The sequence below is a fragment of the Hemitrygon akajei genome, chromosome 17 (assembly GCF_048418815.1).
Source record: "Hemitrygon akajei chromosome 17, sHemAka1.3, whole genome shotgun sequence".
NCBI lineage: Eukaryota > Metazoa > Chordata > Chondrichthyes > Myliobatiformes > Dasyatidae > Hemitrygon > Hemitrygon akajei.
Window position 1 is genome coordinate 73,694,752 of NC_133140.1, and position 21,152 is coordinate 73,715,903.

At 38.4% G+C, this 21,152-nt stretch overlaps 1 protein-coding gene across 1 annotated transcript in view; it reads left to right on the plus strand.

The window, feature by feature from the left end:
* wwox (WW domain containing oxidoreductase) overlaps positions 1 to 21,152 on the plus strand; it is a 1,114,422-nt gene that overhangs the window by 25,053 nt on the left and 1,068,217 nt on the right. The window contains exons 3-4 of the mRNA XM_073070392.1: positions 4,304 to 4,361; positions 5,770 to 5,948. Of these exons, the coding sequence (XP_072926493.1) occupies positions 4,304 to 4,361; positions 5,770 to 5,948 (237 nt within the window). The remainder of the gene's footprint in view (positions 1 to 4,303; positions 4,362 to 5,769; positions 5,949 to 21,152) is intronic.

The window sequence follows — 21,152 nt, forward strand, 5'->3', positions numbered from 1 at the left end:
AAATAGTACCATCAGACTTCAGCGGACCTCTCTATCTTTGCTGGTAAGTCACCCGGTTACAGGGAACGTAACATAATAAACTTGATTCTGAATAATAGAAGTGAATTGACTTTATTTCTTACATCCTTCACATACATGAGGAGTAAAAATCTTCATGTTACGTCTCCGTCTAAATGTGCAATGTGCAATCGTAGTCATTTTTAATGATTTATAATAAACAGAACAGTCAATGTGATATAGAATACACTGAAATCAGTGTGAATTAATCAGTCTGATGGCCTGGTGGAAGAAGCTGTCCCAGAGTCTGTTAGTCCTGGCTTTTATGCTGCAGTACCATTTCCTGTATGGTGGCAGCTGGAACAGTTTGTGGTTGGGGTGACTCAGGTCCCCAATGATCCTAAAGGCCCTTTATACACACCTGTTTTTGTAAATGTCCTGAATAGTGGGAAATTCACAAATACAAGTGTGCTGGGCTGTCCGCACCACTCTCTGCAGAGTCTTGCGAGTAAAGGAGGTACAGTTCTCATAACAGGGAGTGATGCACCCAGTCAGGATGCTCTCAATTGTGCCCCTGTGGAAAGTTAGAACCATAGAACATGACAGCACAGAAACAGGCCTTTTGGCCCTTCTTAGCTGTGCGAAACCATTTTTCTGCCTAGTCCCACTGACCTGCACCTGGACCATATCCCTCCATACACCTCTCATCCATGTACCTGTCCCAAGTTTTTCTTAAATGTTAAAAGTGAACCCGCATTTACTACTTCATCTTGGCAGCTCATTCCACACTCCCACAACTCTCTGTGTGAAGAAGCCCCCCCAATGTTCCCTTTAAACTTGTCTCCCTTCACCCTTAACCCATGTCCTCTGTTTTTTTTCTCCCCTAGCCTCAGTGGAAAAAGCCCATCTGCATTCACTCTATCTATACCCATCATAATTTTATATACCTTTATCAAATCTCCCCTGATTCTTCTATGCTCTAAGGAATAAAGTGAATAAAGTCCTAACCTATTCAACCTTTCTCTGTAACTCAGTTTCTCAAGTCCTGGCATCATCCTTGTAAACCTTCTCTGAACTCTTCCAACCTTATTAATATCCTTCCTGTAATTCGGTGACCAAAACTGCACACAACACTCCAAATTTGGCCTCACCAATGTCTTATACAACCTCAGCATAACATTCCAACTCTTGTACTCAATACTTTGATTTATAAAGGCCAATGTACCAAAAGCTATCTTTACTACCCTATCTACCTGTGACGCCACTTTTAGGGAATTTTGTATCTGTATTCCCAGATCCCTCTGTTCTACTGCACTCCTCAGTGCCCTACCATTTACCTTGAATGTTCTGCCTTGGTTTTTCCTTCCAAAGTTCTTAGGATTTGGGGGCCCATACCAAACTTCCTCAACCGTCTGAGGTGAAAGAGGCGCTATTGTGCCTTTTTCACCACACAACTGGTGTGTACAGACCACTTGAGGTACTCAGTGACGTGGATGCCGTGGAACTTAAAGCTGTTTAAACCCCAGACCCATTGATGTCTATAGGGGTTAGCCCGTCTTCATTCCTCCTGTAATCCACAACGAGCTCCATTGTTTTTGTGATATTGAGGGAGAGGTTGTTTTCTTGACACGACTGTGCAGAGAGATGACTTCTTCCCTGTAGGTCACCTGGTTATTGTTTGAGATAAGGCCAATCGATGTAGTTTTGTCAGCAAATTTAATTAGCAGATTAGAGCTGTGGGTGGCGACACAGTCAAGAGTGTACAGGGAGTACAGGAGGGGACTTAGTACACAGCCCTGAGGGGATCATATATAATAATGTGATAATATTTGAGATTAGATAGAGAGAGAACAGAATTTCAAAATAGTAGTCATTTTAAAAAAGTTTTCAACCATATGTAAAATATAAAAGAACATGACTCCTTTAAAAAAAAAGTTTACTTTCAGTGTCCAGTGTTTGTATCTTGGTAATTAAGACTTGTAGCATTATTAAAGGACTACTGAGATTTGAATGGGAATGCCCTAACTTTTAGTTTATTTCTGAAAAGCAGATATTTTGATTCTGTCTCTGCCCCCTTCATTTCCAGCCCTGATGAAGGATCTCCACATGAAACATTGAATGTTTATTCCCCTTCATAGATGCTGCCTGACTTGCTGAGTTCCTCCATCATTTTGTATGTGGTGCTCTAGATTTCCAGCATTTGTAGAATCACTTGAATATGTAATGTTGTTCTGTGTATTTGATTTGGTGAGGACAAGCATTTGCTTGTTTAACGTTAGGGTGTGTATTTTCACAGATTTATTGAGAAATGCCACATTCTGGACAGCAACTTCTTGATGGTTGCATTTAATGATTTGTGTAAGCTTGCTGTACAGCAGAGTTGATTTATCGATAAATAACCATGAGTACAGTTGGTCCTCCTAATCTGCAAGTTCCACATCCACGAATTCAACCAACCGTGAATCGAGAAAACCCGGAAGTGCTCTTCCAGCACTTGTTGTTTGAGCATGTACATTTTTTTTCTTGTCATTATTCCCTAAACAGTGCAGTATAACAGCTATTTTACATAGCATTTACATTGTATTAGGTATTATAAGTAATCTAGAGATGATTTAAAGTATACGTGAGGATGTGTGTGGGTTATCGTGGATTGGGATTGAAAGATTGGAAGTTCTGTTAGTAAGTCGGAGCAGGTACATCTGGTATTATTTAGCGTCAGTTAGTCAAACGTTTGTCTTAGTATATAGTATATATTTTACCTTTCTATGCATATAAAACACTTCAGGAACGTGCCGGGTTGATGTGGAGGGTCAAAAACTCAAAACCCCAAAACCCAATAATTAAACCACTGCGTTGCTTAGTAATAATTGTAGCTTTCATCGGGGCAGGGCCTTTCTCACTTTATCCTTTAAAATTGTTCCGATCGTTGATCGACGTAGCCTAACGCTTTTACAATGACCGATGGCATTTCACCTCTTTCTGATGGCTTTATTATTTCCACTTTATTTTCAATTGTGATCGTGATTATTTTCGTGAGCAGAAACACTGTGGATTCAGAGCTCTAGTGTCGGGTCCTAATGTCCACCGCACTGAGACAGGTTAAATAAGGTCTGGGGTTCCGCTGGGTCCTAAGGTCCAACACATTTGAACAGGTTGAATAAGGGACTTGAGCATCTGCGTTTTTTGGTATCTGTGAGGTGTCCCGGAACCAATCCCTCGCGGATAAGGAGGGCTGACTGTACTCTTAAGTATTTACATACAAACTCTGATACAGTGAAAAAAATGTTCAAGTGAGTCATAATGATTGATTAGATTTTTGAGAATTTGTAAAGGCTTCTTTGATCTGAAGTGATTTGGGCAAGCTAATAGTAAATTACGATCAGTTTGAAAAAAGACATACATTTTTGTTTTAACTTTTCTTCATTGAAATCATGATAAATACACAGGTGTGGTGAAAAAAGCTATTAGTTCTATACTTTGACTTTATTCTAATCAGTATATGGCTAAATCAGAAAGTAAGCAGGAATCCTTGTACCAATCCCAGAGGGTTTTACAATACATGAACTATATCATGGATTTTTAATTTTTTTTTACATTCAGCTCTACTGAACAATTTGTTAAATTTTGACTTAGCAAGTTTGAAAGATGATGATAATTGTTGGTACTTTTTCTGACCGGAGTAATCTTGTCACTTCCCAAGGAACCAGAATTTGCAATATCTGACAATCCGGAGAAAAAGTTCCCTGAGTTATTCTCTAGTGAACTTCTGCTTTCTAGCTAGTAAAATCCCTCTTCTGCAAAAGCATTCCTTTAGGAATACTCTTCAAAAGAGAGGGCATAGTAACTGTGCCTTGGTTCAATAACTGAAGATCACATTTCATATTTGAATCCCATGTTACTGTTGAAAATAACCATGGGGATTTGTCAGCAGCTTAATTGTCATACTTTTAGTTTTCATAAATAAAGAGTGTTCTCCTTGGCACTCCTTAGATCTGAAAAACTGTACTGGGATGTTTTGTTTTAAAGTTCTCTTATTTTGAGTCAGAGGCTTTCCTATTGTGGGTACAACAAAATGCAACGTCGCTTTTAAATTTTACACACTTCGCTCCACAGATTCTGCACTTGTTAGGAGTGTGCATTCAAGGTGGTACTTAAGCATAAAGATCACACGTTAGTTCATTGCAGAACAAATATGGACTATTTTGTATATTCTGGATGTATATTAGGGTATGTTGTTGCAGAATAGATGTTTATTTTTAAATGTACCATCCAGTGATATAAAATATACACCCTTTTTCTGTTGCAGATTTGCCTTATGGTTGGGAACAAGAAACAGATGAAAATGGGCAAGTGTATTTTGTTGAGTAAGTATTTAGAGGACTGAAATGATTAAGTTGTCTAAGAAAGGATGTCAATGAATTGGAGCAATTTAAAAAATTTACTGAAGTAATTATTGAAGTGTGTGGGTCCTCTTTTGAGCAAAAATTGGACAGACTAGGTTTACGCTCGCTAACTACAAGAGTTATTTGTTATAACACAAGGAGGCACTTTGGCACTTTGAGTCCATGTTGTCCATGAGCAGAGTAGTGCTATCAACCTCATTCCCTTGCTCTCATTTTTCATTCAGCTGCCCATCAAAAATGCCCTGCTTTAAGAATTAACCCTGCTTAATTCTTTTGCCACTAACCGATACCATTGAGTAATTGACAGTCACCAATCATTCTACTAGCATGCCTTTGGGATGTGTGAGAAAACCAGAGCATGCAGACGAAACTCACACCACAGTCATGAGGAGAAACTGCAAATTCATTCAAAGTCCATCTTGAATTGGTGTACTTAAAATTATAAAGTGGCAGTGTGAGCTGCTCTGCTACTGAAAGGTTTTGACATGATACATGTGAAGAGAATTGTTCCTTTAGCTGGAGTATCTAGAATAAGGAATAACTCTTTTAGATATGAATTATTTTAAACATTAACATGAAAAGTGGTTTTGGCCTGGATTGATATCAAAATCTTGAGGAAAAAGTAATTTATAAAATAAATCAAATGATGCTGGAAATGCTCAGTTTCTGCAAATTGAAGTGATGGGTTAGGAAATTAGTTGAAGAGTAAAGAAAACTGTAAGACAGACTAATGTGAACTTTTAATGGATTTGATATGGTTGGCAGAATGAATTTGGGGGCAGATGATGTTTGGCTGAATAATTACATAAATTGTTATGGTTGCTTCAGTATGATAATGGAGTACCCTATTTCCAATAAAGTAATTTTATATTTATGTCTCATTGGGCCTAAAAGAAATTTCTATTGAAATTTACTCTGTGTAGTTTACTGTTCACTGGTCTGATTCTTGGCAAATAATCTACCTTTGTTTTATTCTGTTCAAAGAAACTTGACTGTCTTCTAAATTTCATTCTGATTTAGAGTCTTAATCAGAAAACTTTGCCTTTTCTGATGCTGAACTTGATTATCAGCTTTGATTTTTACTCAGTGTACACTATGACTGAAATGGTCATCAGTGTAGAGAACCAGCTTTACAAATTTAAAAGGCATGGTTAGTTCTCACACCAAGAAGTAGATTTATTTAGAGTTGTGTATTACTTTTATGATCTTCATTTAATTGTAACTTGTAATCAAAATTTTATAATTACATGTATCCAATTAAAGTTATTGGTGAGAAAATGAATGAACAACTTTGTCCATTTCATTGTTTTATGTTTGGAGTTTCCTAGAAGTTAGTGACTGAAACTGCTTATAAAATATTTTCATATAGTCACATAAACAAAAGAACCACATATCTGGATCCACGGTTAGCATTTACAGTTGAGGAAACATCGGAGAAGCCAAATATTCGTCAACGATATGATGGTAACAGTGCTGCAATGGAAATTCTACAAGGCCGAGATCTAAGTGGCAAAGTTGTCATTGTCACAGGAGCTAATTCAGGGATTGGTAAGTGCACAAGATTTTGATTGATGGAAATTTGTTTTTATAGTTAGAAATTATGGAGCATGTTGACTCCCACATTGTTTTCCTCCCACAACTGAAAAATTTTTAAACCTCACTTGACTTTTCTTAATGCTAGTTTATACACTTTCTGATCTTGGTGTCTGTAAGTGATGGGTCTTGGCCCTTAGCCATGGCTTCTAAATTCCAAATAATTTAATGTAGTTTTTTAATGTTATGCATCCTTTATGAACACATATCAATTTGGTTACAAACACCTTTATTGAGCTAGAAGAAAATTCTGCTACAATATTCGAAAAGGCAGTCTTATATTTGAAAGAATTTCTTTCCAAAAGCTATCAAGAGTCCCATGGCATTATTTGCAATCCAAATGGGGCTTCTAGCCCATTGAGTCAAACCAGAACATCAAAAACACCCTGGTACTAATTCTTACTCTCATAGCATTTTATTCTCCCCATGTTTTGTTCATCCACTGTCCCTAAGTTCTACCACTTACCTGCACAATTGGCTACCTTTGCAGAAGCCAAGTAAATCCCTTTGTGGTTGAGAGAGGAAACTGAAGTACCTGGGTTTAGATCACGGGAAGAACATGCAAATTCCACAAGGTCAGCATCAGAAATCAGGGTTTCTAGTGAAAGAAACATTTTTATACATGGAGAAGTAGTGGAAAGTGTGGAAAACTGTGGAGTTCCTTGGAGTTATGTTGTCAAAACAGCTGACATGGACCACCAACACCTCGCTGCTTGTAAAAAAGGCACAACAAAGACTCTTCTTCCTCAGAAAGCTGAAACAGGCCAAACTCCTACAAAAGCTGTTGCTTAACTTCTACAGAAGCACAATTGAAACCATCCTGACCAACAGCGCCACAGTGTGGTATGCCAGCTGCACAGCCGCTGAGCGACAAGACCTGCATCGCATGGTGAAAGTGGCCCAGCGAATTGTCAGGATGGAGCTCCCATGACTGGACACCATCTATTCCAGCAGACTCAGGAGGAAAGCAATCAGCATAACCAGAGACACCACACACCCCGGCCACTCCCTGTTTGACCCGCTGCCGTCCAGCAAAAGGTTCAGGACACTAAAAGCCAGAACAAATAGACTGAGGAACAGATTCTACCCCAGAGCTGTGGCCTCCATCACACCACTCCCACAGAACAATGACTGAACCTGTGAGCACACACATGCACACACAAGGACATAAATACTTGCACTAATGGCACTTTGTACATTACTGTGATATTCTGGTGCTGCTGCAACTTATTTTCTGCTACTTATCTATTTAATACTGTTTTTCTATTACTGTCTTGTTTTTATCTACCACTTTGTTTGATTGCCTCAGAGGAAGCCAAACAAAGTTTCATTGTACCTATGTATAATGACAATAAAGATCATTCAATTCAATTCAATTCAATTAATTCAACTTATCTGTTATCAAATAAGTCTCTGCCAATAATGAGTTGACATTGTGGCTGCCTTAGCAGCAGGATTTCAAAGGGGATAACTACACTCATTTAAGGACTCTTTTATCTTGTTACTTCACGGTTGTTATTTATTACTATTAATTTATATTTGCATTTGCATTGTTTACAGTTTCTGAAATCCTGTTCAGTTTCTGTTCTATAGATTTGCCAAGTATGTCTGCAGAAAAAGAATCTCAGGATTGTATGTGGTGACATGTATGTACTGTGGTAATAAATTTTGCTTTGAACTTAGAATCCCATGTTCCACCACGTTGTACTTAGGATTTTGTGATTCAAGCTTTTAAGTTTAATACCTGTAATGCTTGTTTCCTATTTTTAGTGTACATTACCTGTAAATTCACTAAAATATAGTTTTGGCCTAATGTCATATAGTACCTGTACATGCAGCTTCAAGTCATACTTGTAGATCAGCCATGCTTTGATTGGCAATGTATACTGAGTTAACTTATTTTAGTTGGGACAGTTCAGTTTCCTCAGGGCCAGTGACATACTTGCTCAGTGAATATTGTCATTGCTGAATGTTGTATGACTCTTGCTTAAAAATGTGTCTGTGACTTTAGGGCGCGATTTAACTCTGAACTGCAGGCATGAGACAATTGAATGTAGATCCGGCACTTTGGTGAAGTACAGGAAGTACATTTACAATGAATCTGAAATTCTTCCCAGCCTTGAAGCTCTGTCTTCAGAAGATAAGGTGATAAAATGCAAGCAAAATGTATTTAAATGTAAATGTATGGTACTGCAGTTTTTTTCAGATAAAGATGAACTTGAAAATCCATGAGTTAGCAAAGTGCATATGTTGAATAAATGGAGAGGTCACAGCCGTGAGCATTCATTCGTTCAACCTGATCCTTCTCCAAATATGTTTTACCATAGATGTCCCAGTGATGATAGTTTGTTGTTGTTGGCTTAGAGAAAAAAGCACAGTGTCATTTTCTCCAGGCTTGCTACAGCCATTAAAAATGTTACTCCAGGAGACTTGGCTTCTCAAGCCTTTAAAAGACTGAATCAAGCATTCAAATGTTTCCTATAACTGTTTTTAAAAAATAGCACCTAATTTTGTACAAACCTGATCACTACTTGACAGCTTTAAGTATAGTTACAGTGTGCTCAACTTGTTCCATGCCTTAGTCTTTTCCCCAACTTCTCAACGGTTTAGAGTCATAGAGCATTATAACGTAGAAACGGGCCCTTTGGTGTATTTACTCTGTATAATTGCCTAGTCCCATTTGACCCACACCTGGACCACTGCCCTCTATATCTGTCTCATGCACGTACTTATTCAAATTTGTCTTAAATGTGTCAATCGAACCCACATCATCCACTTCTCCTGGCAGCTCATTCCACACTCTCACCACCCTCTGAGTGAAGTAGTTTCCCCTCAAGTTTCCCTTTAAATATTTGACCTTTCACTCTTAACCCATGACGTTTAGTTCTAGTCTCACAACCTCATTTGAAAAAGCCTATTTGCATTTACTCTGCCTATGCCCCTTAAAATGTTATATACCTCTGAAGATTAGAGACAAGCCAAGGAAAACCTCAGTTTGTGATGCTTGTTTGTACCACTGTATCTGGACTTGCAGAGTCCAGAGAGTGGGACTGCCCCAGTGCAACGGTTTTTCCACTTTAAACACTCCCCATGCAGGTTTCCTGTCATCATCAGACACGATGGACAACCACCACCGAGAGTAGTCAACAAATAATTAAATAATCGAGAGTGAATTATTTAAAATAATTTATTAAAAACACATTTAACAAACATTCATATTAATTAAATCAAGAATTCCAAATGACCTTTCATTAAGTTTCTCCATTTATGTATCCAGATGATTTGGATTGCACTTGGTACATTGTAGTATCATTGATAGGCCAAATATGAAGAATGAGTAAGGATGACCAAGCTTCAACTCTGGATTTGGTGCTGACAGCAGTAGCAGAATTGGCTATGCTGGTTAGGTCTGGTCAGACTAGACTTGTTTTCTGTGTTTTCACACTGCAACGTATAGTGTTTGACTACAGGAATGTGGAAGCCTCACTTTGGTTGTATGGAGCCTAGAAAGGCTCTAGCGTATTATACACAGTTCTAGTATCTTTACTCAAGGATGTGCTTGCCTTAAAGAGAGTAGCATGATGATTCACCGGTTCTAGGGATGACGGATAATGGTAGCATATGTAGAGGGACTGATCAGAATAGGCATATATTCTGAAGTAAGAGAGAGGATTTCATTGAAACCTAAACTAACTATTAATGGAGCTTGAATGCTGGATGTGGGAAGTGTGTTCCCCTGCTGGAAAAGTTGAGAGTGAAGAGTCACTGTCAAAGTAAGGGGTAGACCATTTAGGACTGAGATGACAATGAATTGCTACATTCAGAGAGTGCCGAATCTTCAGAATTCTCCACTCCAGAGGCTTGGTTATTGAGTTTATTCAAAACAGATTGATTAATTTCTGGATATTAAGAGAATTGGGAATACAGACCAAGTACAGGATTAGCGATGATCTTGATGAATGGCACAGCTGTTTGAACAGCTGGATGGCCTGTTCCTGCTCCATTTTCTCATGTTCTTCAACAGATGCAGAACTCAGGAACATGCTGATCAATGTTTTGCTATCATCTGACAGTTTCTGAGGGGTTGTAGAGAAGCATCATCTGGACCAGCATTTTTCTCAGTACCATCAAAGATTAGATTCAGATTCAGATTTATTTATCACATGTACATGGAAACATACAGTGAAGTGTGTCATTTGTGTCAAGTGGATACACTGGGGGCAGTTCACAAGTGTCAACACACATTCCAGCACCAACATATCATGGCCACAATGCTTGGTTGAACCACACAGAACACAAGAAAACAGAACACAACAAGCAACAAAAACAAGCTCCTTTCCTTCTTCCTACCCACCCACCCACCCACACACCCACACAAACAGGTAGTTCTCCAACTCCAGGACAGGTCTTTAGGCCTCCAGTCTCCTGGAGCTTTGATTTCCAGACTTCTGATCACATTTTGATCATTGGTACCAATCCTTCCAAACAAATTGATGATGGGACCCTGAACTCTGGGCTTGCTAACTGTCCAGTCCATCTGCCTTCTCACATAGGCCTCGTACCTTCTTGCATGAACATCCAATCCCAGGCCCTACCGACCTGGGACAGCCTGAAGTTCACAGATGTCTTTTGTCCCATGTCAACATTGCTGGCCTTCAAGCGCAGAGCAAAAGTTTAGATTCCAGATGTCTTTAGTCACCTATTCACATCGCTGGACTTTGAATGCAGAGCACAGGCTCAGACTCTGGCTGACCATGATCTTCTCCACATCCCTGTCCCTAAGCACTAATCTATCCTCTACCTCCCCACATCCCTGTTCCTAACTCCCTTACTGATTACTGGTCTAGTAGGATGTATTTCATTTACTCTTCAACTTCTGATGCAGTTCACTTGTGGGATGATTTGCAATTAGCAGAATCTAATCACATCTCCTTTGTCTGTGGTTTGTTCATTAATGGCTACCATGTGAATATATGTGATCAATTAATTATGTAGGTGTGTCAGAGCAGGTCTGATGGTGGATGAAGGATCTAGAAATTCCAATTTGTTGCCAGTATTCAACAGTTTGAAAGAATTATTATGCTATAATTGACACAGTTGGCAAGAGAGTCACAGTCATTAAAGAGCCTGTAGTCAATTTTTTTTGAAATGTTGAGAGAATATCCACTGCCTCACAGAAATTGAGGTTTTGAATCTGGATACGCAGTTAAGTGCCCCTGCCAACTTGCAACTTGACTCTATTTTGCAGGTGTTAACCTGCCAGTGATGAATTGTGTTAAGAGCTGTGTGAAGAGGCTAAATTAGTTTGTTGGAATTGAGTTGGAATAATAAAAATAGAGTTGGCTTTCTGTTCACTAAATGAATGGAAGCACATTATATAGCTCATTTAAAAAATATTGGGTATAAATTTGGACTTGAGCTAGTTTGTTTGGTTTGATCCCAAACAACTCCTATAAAAATACTTTTCACAGAGAAAAAAATTACAAATGTACACAGCTGAGGCAATCCTTGTTCTGTTTTTCACTCTAAAGGTTATTATCTACATTTAGTTTTATTATTTCATAATTCAAGTTAGCTGTTGAGAAAGTTTTGCTGGTACTTTGCAGATGGCATACTCACACTTCTTATTAAACTGGCCTAAAATGATCTTAGATTCTGAATTTAGCTATTTTTATTCTGTTTCTTATCTTAAAGTTTAAACCACTGTTATATTAGAATTTATTCCAGTGTCGGATTAATTTTTGACTTACTGCTAAGGTATCCGTAAATGTGACCATGAACCTATCAGATTGTTGTTTCATTTAGAAAAATAATCTGTCATCCCTACTTGGTTTACCTGACATATTGCTGCAGACCCACAGTCATCTGGGTGGCGCTTAATGATTTTTGGTGTTTGAAGTTTATTGAATTAGTAAATACAGTTGAATTCAGCATTTCATATAATTTTAAAGATTTTAATGTTTAAAGCTTAAGTCTTTACCTTTTCGTTTTTTACTGGCTGTGAATTTATGATGAATCAGTCACTTTACAGCTCTTTAAATGTATATCACAGATTGCGATATGATGCAAAATCTGAGATTGAAAGCTGAAATATCAGAAATTATTTCTGTCATCCATAAACCATGGCCTCTGAGGTGTTCATCTCTGAAATGAGCATTAATAACAGAATAAAAATATTAACTTTCAGCCAGAAGTGTGAATACCCAGATTGGGAATGGGATGCACAACTCATTCAAAAGTTTTTAGAACTTCACCAAAGTAGCTTTAGTGGAATATGTTTATTAGAGCACTTAGCATAATTCAGGAAGCACATTCATAAGTGTGTCCAGTTTGCTAGAGGCAGGATGACAAAGCCATTGATTACTGTGCTGCAGTTATCTGCAGTTTGATTTATAATACTAGTGTCTTAATGTTCAAATTGTTTTGCTTGACTGATTAACACAGTGACTTTCTTCCTTTTAAAGATGTGAGAATGGAGTTTCAGGGGAGTGCAGTGTATGATGCTACATGGATGCTATTGTAGTGTGAACTGCTTTTGAATGAGAGTGCTCCTTTTGTAGGAGACCTGGCTTTCCCTGTTGTGTATTTTTTGAATGAAAAGGGTCAAGGATACTTAAGCTTCCAGCAGGTAGTTTCCTGAAAGTATATCCATTTTCTTTTTTTTTTAATTGATAAAATACTTCCCTTTCTGTATAAGATTTTATCCATGAAGTCTACTATTTAGCACTTTCACATACTGTATCTTCAAGTAGATGAATCTTGTATGTTGCTTTCTACAAAGTAGAAAGCCATTGATTACTGTGCTGCAGTTAATTGCAGTTTGATTCATAATACCAGTGTCTCATTGGTTCTGGTAGACTGACTAAGACAATGACTTTTACCTCCTGATTTTGATTGTTATTTCAGAAGAGAGTTGAATACATATTTGGCTGAGATTCTGAAATGATTCTGTGAATAGCTGTATAGTTTGAGGTATTTTGAGAGATAAAAATGAGATTTTGGGGTGGTGGGGTGGGATTGTTGACAAATACTGGGTAAAAAGGCTACATCATTAAATTTTACTGGAAGTCAATTGTTAAGGTGTAGTCCAGGACTGATTTATCAGTTTTATGTTGGCTTTTTACCAGTCCACAATTTTAAATATATTTCTCAACCCATTCCCTCTTCCCTACCAAAGACTGGAGTAGTGGGGGAAGTGTTGGAAGTGAATATAATGGGGTAGAAAGCAGTTGTTCCCTGAATTGTGTATTTTGCATCCTGGGGAAGGATGGAGAGATGTAATTTTCTTGCAATCATAATTCCTTTCAAAGGTTTATTATCAAAGTATGCATGTACAGTGCAACTCTGATATTCGTCCTCTCTCGATAGCCATGAAATACAGAAAAAAACATGGACATTGTTGAAGTAAAAGACATCAACCATCCCCCCGCATAAAAAAGAAAAAGAAGCAAAACTCCCAACCCCCCCACCCCCTTCATATGAAAAGAACTAATAGATAGCCCATATGGAAAATGACAGCTAAAGTATCAAACCCAAAACCACCCCAATCCCTTCCTTGCATAAAAACAGTGACAATAACATCAAACCCCTGACTCCCTCCCTGACAAAAAAGAACAGTGACATTAACATCAAACCCCAACCCTACTGTTACAGGCAAAAACTAATGATCATCCACACAGAAAAATACCAACAAGAACATTAGTCCCCAAATACCCAAACCCTCCCTCGCACAGAAAGTAACATGTCATCCACTTGTTAGTCAGCAACAAGAAAGAAAACACAGAAAATTGAAGGAGACCAATATAAACTACTGTCCACTAAACACACAAATCTCAGAATTTCAAAAGCATCCTCCTGTCAGCATTGAAAAGAGTGGCAGCATACTTTCATTCCTTATGTGAACAGTGACCGCTATGCCAGGTGTTAGTATTGTGCTGACCCGGCTATCGACCACCGTCAAACCCATACACTCTGTGGAGAGCGACCACTGACCTCCTCTGTATTTGCCTTGATACTTCAATCTTCCTCTATGTTTCGAAATGGAGTCGATCGTAGCTCGCACCCCATCTCTGGTCTTCTCTATGAGGCAGCTTGTGTTCCCAGTCCTCTCCAGGGACCGCAGAGTGCTAGATCATTTGAATTCCAAACAGCACGTCACAGACTCTAATAGCTTTTGAAACACAATCAAAACAAAAAGAACAAGCAGAAGATACAGAGAAGGTGAAATAATTGATGAGATTGGCTGTAAAGGAGATGTCACCCGAGGACTTGTTGTTTGCTGACACCATCTTTACTGGAAGTCCTGATTCCTGATGGCAGATAAGAATATAAGAAATAGGAGCAGGTGTAGGCCATCTGGCCTGTCGAGCGTGCTTCACCATTTAATAAGATCACGACTGATCTGGCCGTGGGCTCATTTTCACCTACCTACCTTTTCCCTATAACCCTTAATTCCCCTACTATGCAAAATTCTATCCAACCTTGTCTTAAATATGTTTACTGAGGTAGCCTCCACTGCTTCATTGGGCAGAGAATTCCACAAATTCATCACACTCTGAGAAAAGTAGTTCCTCCTCATCTCCGTCCTAAATATACTCCCCCGAATCTTGAAGCTGTGTCCCCTAGTTCTCGTATCACCTACCAGTGGAAACAACTTTCCTGCCTCTACCTTATCTGTCCCTTTCATAATTTTATATGTTTCTATAAAATCTCCTCTCATTCTTCTGAATTCTAGCGAGTACAGTCCCAGGCGACTCAATCTCTCCTCATAGTCTAACCACCTCATCTCTGCAATCAACCTGGTAAACCTCCTCTGCACTGCCTCCAAAGCCAGTACATCCTTCTTCAAGAAAGGAGACCAGAAGTGCACACAGTACTCCAGGTGTGGGCTCATCAGTACTCTGTACAGTTGCAGCATAACCTCCCTGCTCTTAAATTCAATCCCTCTCACAATGAAAGATGATATATTCTGGGAGGTATTTCAGTTAAAATACTGTGCAGCAATTGGGTGGGTTTGAAGGAGAGGGAGTTGTCCTGTAGCAAGAGTAATCTACAGAATATTTTCTTGAAGATGGTGTAAAGCCTTGTGTTGTTGAAACTTCACGTTTTTGATGGTTGTTACATCATAGTCTCAGGTGGAGTCTCTGGTTAGTAATGAAACATTGAGGATGCAGGAGATGAACCATTCAGACTGTTAATAAATTTTGCCTTTTTTTTTACAGCCTCAAAGATGTTGATAATGGGGACCTTATGTGGTCCTTTTGGTTTTCGAGAAGATTTGCACTTGTTCTTATTATAGATGATAGTCAATATACAATGTAAATCATACTTGAAAACTTCTACAGATGTATTGGAGAGGATTCTGACAGGCTTCTTCACTGTCTGGTATGGGGGGGTATGGCTACTACAGAGGATCGAAAGAAGCTACAAGAAGTTGTAAAATTAGCTACATCTTGGGTACTAACCTCAGTAGTATTCAAGACATCTTCAAGAGGAGTGCCTCAGAAAGGTGGCATCCATTATTAAGGACCCCCATCAACCTGGACATACATTGCCTCTTCTCATTGTTACCATCAGGAAGTTGACACATAAGCCTTGAAGGAGCACATTCTGCGATTCAGGAACAGCTACTTTTCCTCTACCATCTGATTCCTTAATGGACTTTGAATCCATGAACACTACCTCACTTTTTTTTTGTTTTTATGTTATTTCTGTGTTTGCATTATTTTTAATTTAACTATTTAATATACATATACAGTATATTATTACTGTGATTGATTTACTTTTTTTATATTTTCATGTATTTCATTGTACTGTTGCTGTTAAGTTAACAAATTTCACAGCATATGTCAGTGATATTAAACCTGATTCTGATTCTGATACCTGGCACTTAGCATTTCCAGCTTGTGTCCTACTAAAAGTTGGCATGCACAGGATTTTGAATGGAGCTGAATTCCTGTAGGATAGCAGGGAAATTTTTCTACTGCTGACTATATTATAATCATGGTCTTTGATGAAACCAACTAAAAATAGCAAGTGCGACATAGCATTGACAGATAAGATGCAAAATGGTAGACATGTTCTACCTGTCCAAGTTTGGGAGCTAAAACAACCTTTCTCTAGTGAAACTGGAATTTACTTGGCTTTCCATATTTCTCTTTTTTATTTTTCTCATTCAATCAAGATCTGGAAGTTCATGTCCATTAAAAATATAAACCTTTTGAAAGTATTTTAGCAAGTCCTTAATTTGTCCATATCTCTCCAGAATATATTGGAAGATTAAGAAGGATGAAAGCTACCCTGAAGGAATGGATGATTGACTTCTCTTTTGAACAGATCAAGTTGGAAACCAAACAGTTATCTTTAAACATTTTCAAACTTGCAATTGCAATTGAGTTAGTCTTTCTGGACAGCATTGAATGCTGCTTTCCATTGGAGGGCACTCTTGTTCTTTGCTAAAAAATTATTTGGAATTAAAATTGATTCCTATTACTAGAAAGTAGATTTTAGACCACAAGTCAGAGGAGCAGAATTAAGCCACTCGGCCCACTGTGTTGCAATCATTTGATTTCACAATCCTGTATTTTATTAATTCGAAACCTAGGATTAATATATCGTTATAGAAAAAGATGAGTTTTTTTTGTAAGATAACAAATTTCTTTTTGTTTCTCAAGTCTTTCTATATCACCTGGAGCCGAAAGTACAGATGACTTGCTCACTATTTAACTAACTGATACTGCGCTGACTTAGGTCAGACATGCCAAAATGGCTTGGAGATGAAAAGTTTTTTGATTCATTTCCTCTTTAAAGTGCTTCCAAACTCCATTTGCTCTTCGTTCCCATACATTGCTTCTCAATTTTCCCTATTTTGCATTGTGTTTTGTGTCCTCTTTACTCTTTTTGACAAAAAAATTGAGAAGTGTGAGCACTATATAAATTCAGATTCTTGTGACTATTAAACCTATTTGGTAACATTTGATTTATTTTTTGTATGGGTCCCTTAACCACACTGTATTTAGTAAGTAGTGTTGCTATCTATACCTGATACAAAAGACTTAATGATATATTCACTGACTGATTGCAAATTAATATTTTTGAGTTAATTTTGTTTCTGTGAATAAGTTAATCATATCTTGTATTTTACAAAAAGGAAACATTTGGCCTAGTTTTGCCACATATGGCTGCAGCATAGTTTTCAAGAATTTGTTTTAATAAAATTTGCACTTCACAGTGTTGCAGTAATAAAAAATGTATTTTTGATATGAAATCTTATATGGTTGATACTGTATAAGTTAAATCAGTAAAATAAAATGTGTTTCATTTATAATGCTGTTAAGGTTCATTGCTGTGCCTCTGGTGTAACTTTTTTATTCCCTTGTTTCTGTATTATAGTCTTGGATGGCTGACTTTGGTGTTGTCAGCAGCTACAGTAGGCACACAGTTCTAGCTGAAAATAGTTTGATATGCTCTGACTTGAAGTCCAATTTTCTAGCAGTTTCAAGCTCTTCGTTGTAGCTTTGCAACTTTAAACTGGATAGCAGAAATTACTTTAACTACAGTATTACCATAAACACAAACTTGGTTTTGTAGTGTGAAATTCTGTTCTGAGTAAGGGACGGAGGATGAGAAGTGATCTGATAGAGATGTATAAGATGATGAGAGGTATTGATCATGTGGATAGTCAGTGGCTTTTCCCCGGGGTGAAATGGCTAGCACGAGACGGCATAATTTTAAGGAGCTTGGAAGTAGATGCAAAGGAAATGTCAGGGGTAAGTTTTTTACACAGAGAGTGGTGAGTGTGTGGAATGGGCTGCCAGTGGTGGAGGCGGAGACGATAGGGTCTTTTAAGAGACTCCTGGACAGGTACATGGAGCTCAGAAAAATAGAGGGCTATGAGTAACCCTGGGTAATTTCTAAGGTAAGGACATGTTCGGTACAGCTTTGTGGGCTGAAGGGCCTGTATTGTGCTGTAAGTTTTCCATGTTTCTATATATCTAATTTTAACTATATTTGGAAAATAATGTTCATTCAAAGGATTAAAGTGGTGATGAATGTAAAAGTGTATTAGGTATTACTCAAAAACTATTTGGCATGAAATTTGAGAACCATTTCTCTTGGTTAACAGAGTGAGTGTTAGTTACTGTGAAGCTTTAGGGATCTTTTTTTTGTCTGACAAGATTTCTTTGACCATTTCAACAGATATCCTGTAATTGACACTTGCTTTGGTTTCACAATTTGAGAAGAAAGGAGACTGTTCTGTTTTTATGGACTTGGATTATTCAAATCTCATTTTATTTAGATCTTAGAAGCTGTTGGGAAAAGTATTATCATAGCATCTCCATTTTGGATTTAAATCCAGAAGTGAAAAGAAGGATGGTGTTATGAGTAGTTCTGCTGGTTTTACCACAGGATTAGAAACTGTGCAGTGAAAAATGTTGTGATGTACCAAATTAGTTAGATCTATGTACCTTTCCAACAATTCACAAACCTTTAGTTTGGTGGAGGAAGGATATGCAAATTGAAAGAAATTATATGGCTTTCACATCTTTCTGTTGCTTTGTCCCCTTGCAATTTATATCCCCTGCCCCTCAACTATTTTTACTAAAAAAGTCTGTGTAGTTCATATCCCATCAAATCAACTGATCAGGATCAAGCACTCCTTGCAATTAGTTGGCATGAAATTGAATTACATGGTTCTAAAATGACGACAAAAGTTTAAAAATATTGCACAGATCGTTCAATATCGATGAAGGGGGAGGCAGATCATTGACCTTTAATCAGAACATTGTAGAAATTTGTAATTTTGCTTTTGCCCACATCTCTTGCTCATAGTCTGCTGGATAAACTCACTGGGTTGCGGAGAATCTGGGGGGGTGGGGGGTGAATGAGTTGTCAACATTTCTGGTCAAAGCCCTACGTCATGATGACATTTCTTTCCTCCCACAAATGCTGCTTGACCCGCTGATTTTCTCCAGCCAGTTGTCTGTAGCTCCAGATTCTAGCATCTTTTGTGTCTCCTCTTGTTACCAGGCTTGGCAACTCAGGCTACGTTTAATTTTGAAAACGCTAGTTTTGCATAAAAACGATAGGCGTCCACTCTATGCATTTAAAAAAATATCTCTGTCCACATTAAAACAGATATTTTGGCAATCTCCTCCTACTGTGCATGCGCAGGATGCATTTACTGAAAATATGTTTGGTGTCGAATCTCGCTGTGAAAGTGCGCGTTTGTGCAGTTACAGACTAGAAAAACTTAAATGATGGACATCTGTTGGCTCTCGCGCAGGAGGACTTAAAAGTAAAAAAAAAACAAATACTGGAGCGTATGGAGGCAACCGACAGGGAGTTCACGGACAGTATGACCCGGCTGACGACGAACACTGAAAAACTGATGAACTCTCTTGCATTAATAAAGCCCCTTGTTAAATGTATAAAGCATGTCTGCATCAGTATTATCTTGTATTTCCATACAATGTTACATTAGGCTGCTACACATCTATTGTCAGAGAAGTACTTGCATAAATAGGTAAACCACCTTCGTATAAGCAAGACAGAAAACAGGGCAAAGTGAGTATACTTATTTATTCAGTAAGTTATGGGTCAAAGTATTTGGTGAGTACATTTCTAATTCTTCTGGCTTCAGTCTCGTTGCCGTCTATTCTGAAATTGTTCGGTTGCGTTCAAGAAAACAATGAAATGGCACGCTGCCGTCACCATCTGTTCTGGCACGTCATGACAGCGTTTTTAGATTTCTCCGGTTACCCCGTCCACACTGCTCCGGCCAAGCGGCGTTTTCAAAATTACACACTCTGGAGAGCGTTTCTGAAAATCTCCGGTTTCGGGGGACAAAAACGCAGTTTTAGTGTGGATGGAGGGTAAAAACGAAGAGAAAAAGCTTCGGTTATGGATTTTTCCGGTGTAGTGTGGACGTAGCCTCAGTTCAAACACATTTTTGTTTTCTTCAACACTTTTTATCCATTTACTGTTTTACAGCAAAACTGGTGAGAGGATAGGACAAAGTAATTGTTTTTCTTTCCAGATGCTATAAAATTATAGAGCACCATGTTAAATGCTAGCTTTAACTTCTGCCAGTTTGATGTGAACTTGACTTAATTTCAAGTCTGAAAGGCTGATCTGAGTGTAGAATAAAAATGGTTGTTGCTTAGTCTTAACTGATTTACCTCAATTTTTCAGGACCTAGGCATTATTGAAAGGATATTCATTTATAATACCCCTTGAACTGAGTGGCTGACAATTCCAGGTTAATGGTGTTGATGAAGCTCAACAACTATTTACTGGTAGCCAATGAAACAAAGAAAACAACTAAATACTTTATAAATCACACTCTGGTAAATGATCACTGCAAACAATGGCCTATAGCTCTCCTGCTGGAGTTGAGCTTTTGAACTGCCTGTATAACCTAGCATTTTGGTGGTGTGAACTGAAGTCTTGAAGGTTTAGGATGGGTGCAGCTGAACTGAGGCGGCGGGGTCCAGGCCGGAGAGTGAGGAATGAGCCAATGTGTGGCCATTGTTGGAGAAAGTTAGAGGCAAGTCGATGTGGCAGAGTTAAGGTGGAGCACGGGCCTGAGAGCGAGGAAAGATCTGATGTTTGATTGTTTTAAGCGCTGAGCTGAATTGGAACGGTTGGGTACAGGTCGAATCAGGGCAGCGGGTCTCGGGCTCTAGAGCATATCATAGTGGCAGGCCCAGGTCTGAGGTTTGGATGATTTAAGCTTCAGGCCAGATTAAAAAGATTAGGGGCCAGGTTGGTTTAGCTCACTGCTCCACGAGGCTTACTTGTCTCTGTGCTGATCTGAGTATGTTCCCTGCAACTAACAGGCTTCTGATTTGGCCGTGGACTCATTTTGTGAACTTCAGTTCTGAATGTTATTTGCTTGCTTTTATTGTTTGAGTGATTTGTTTTTTTACTTCTGCACATTGGATGTTTGAAGGTCTTTTGTTTTAATGGGTTCTGTTGGGATTCTTTGTTTTGTGGCTGTCTGTAAGGAGACAAATCTCGTTTGTATAAAGTATACATACTTGGATAATAAATGTACTTTGAACATGACCATTTTAGGGAGCTTTGGAGAATCAGTTACATTGGAGAAGCTGAAATCAGGTTATGACAGGACTACATTGAGGCAATCAGCTTCTTACC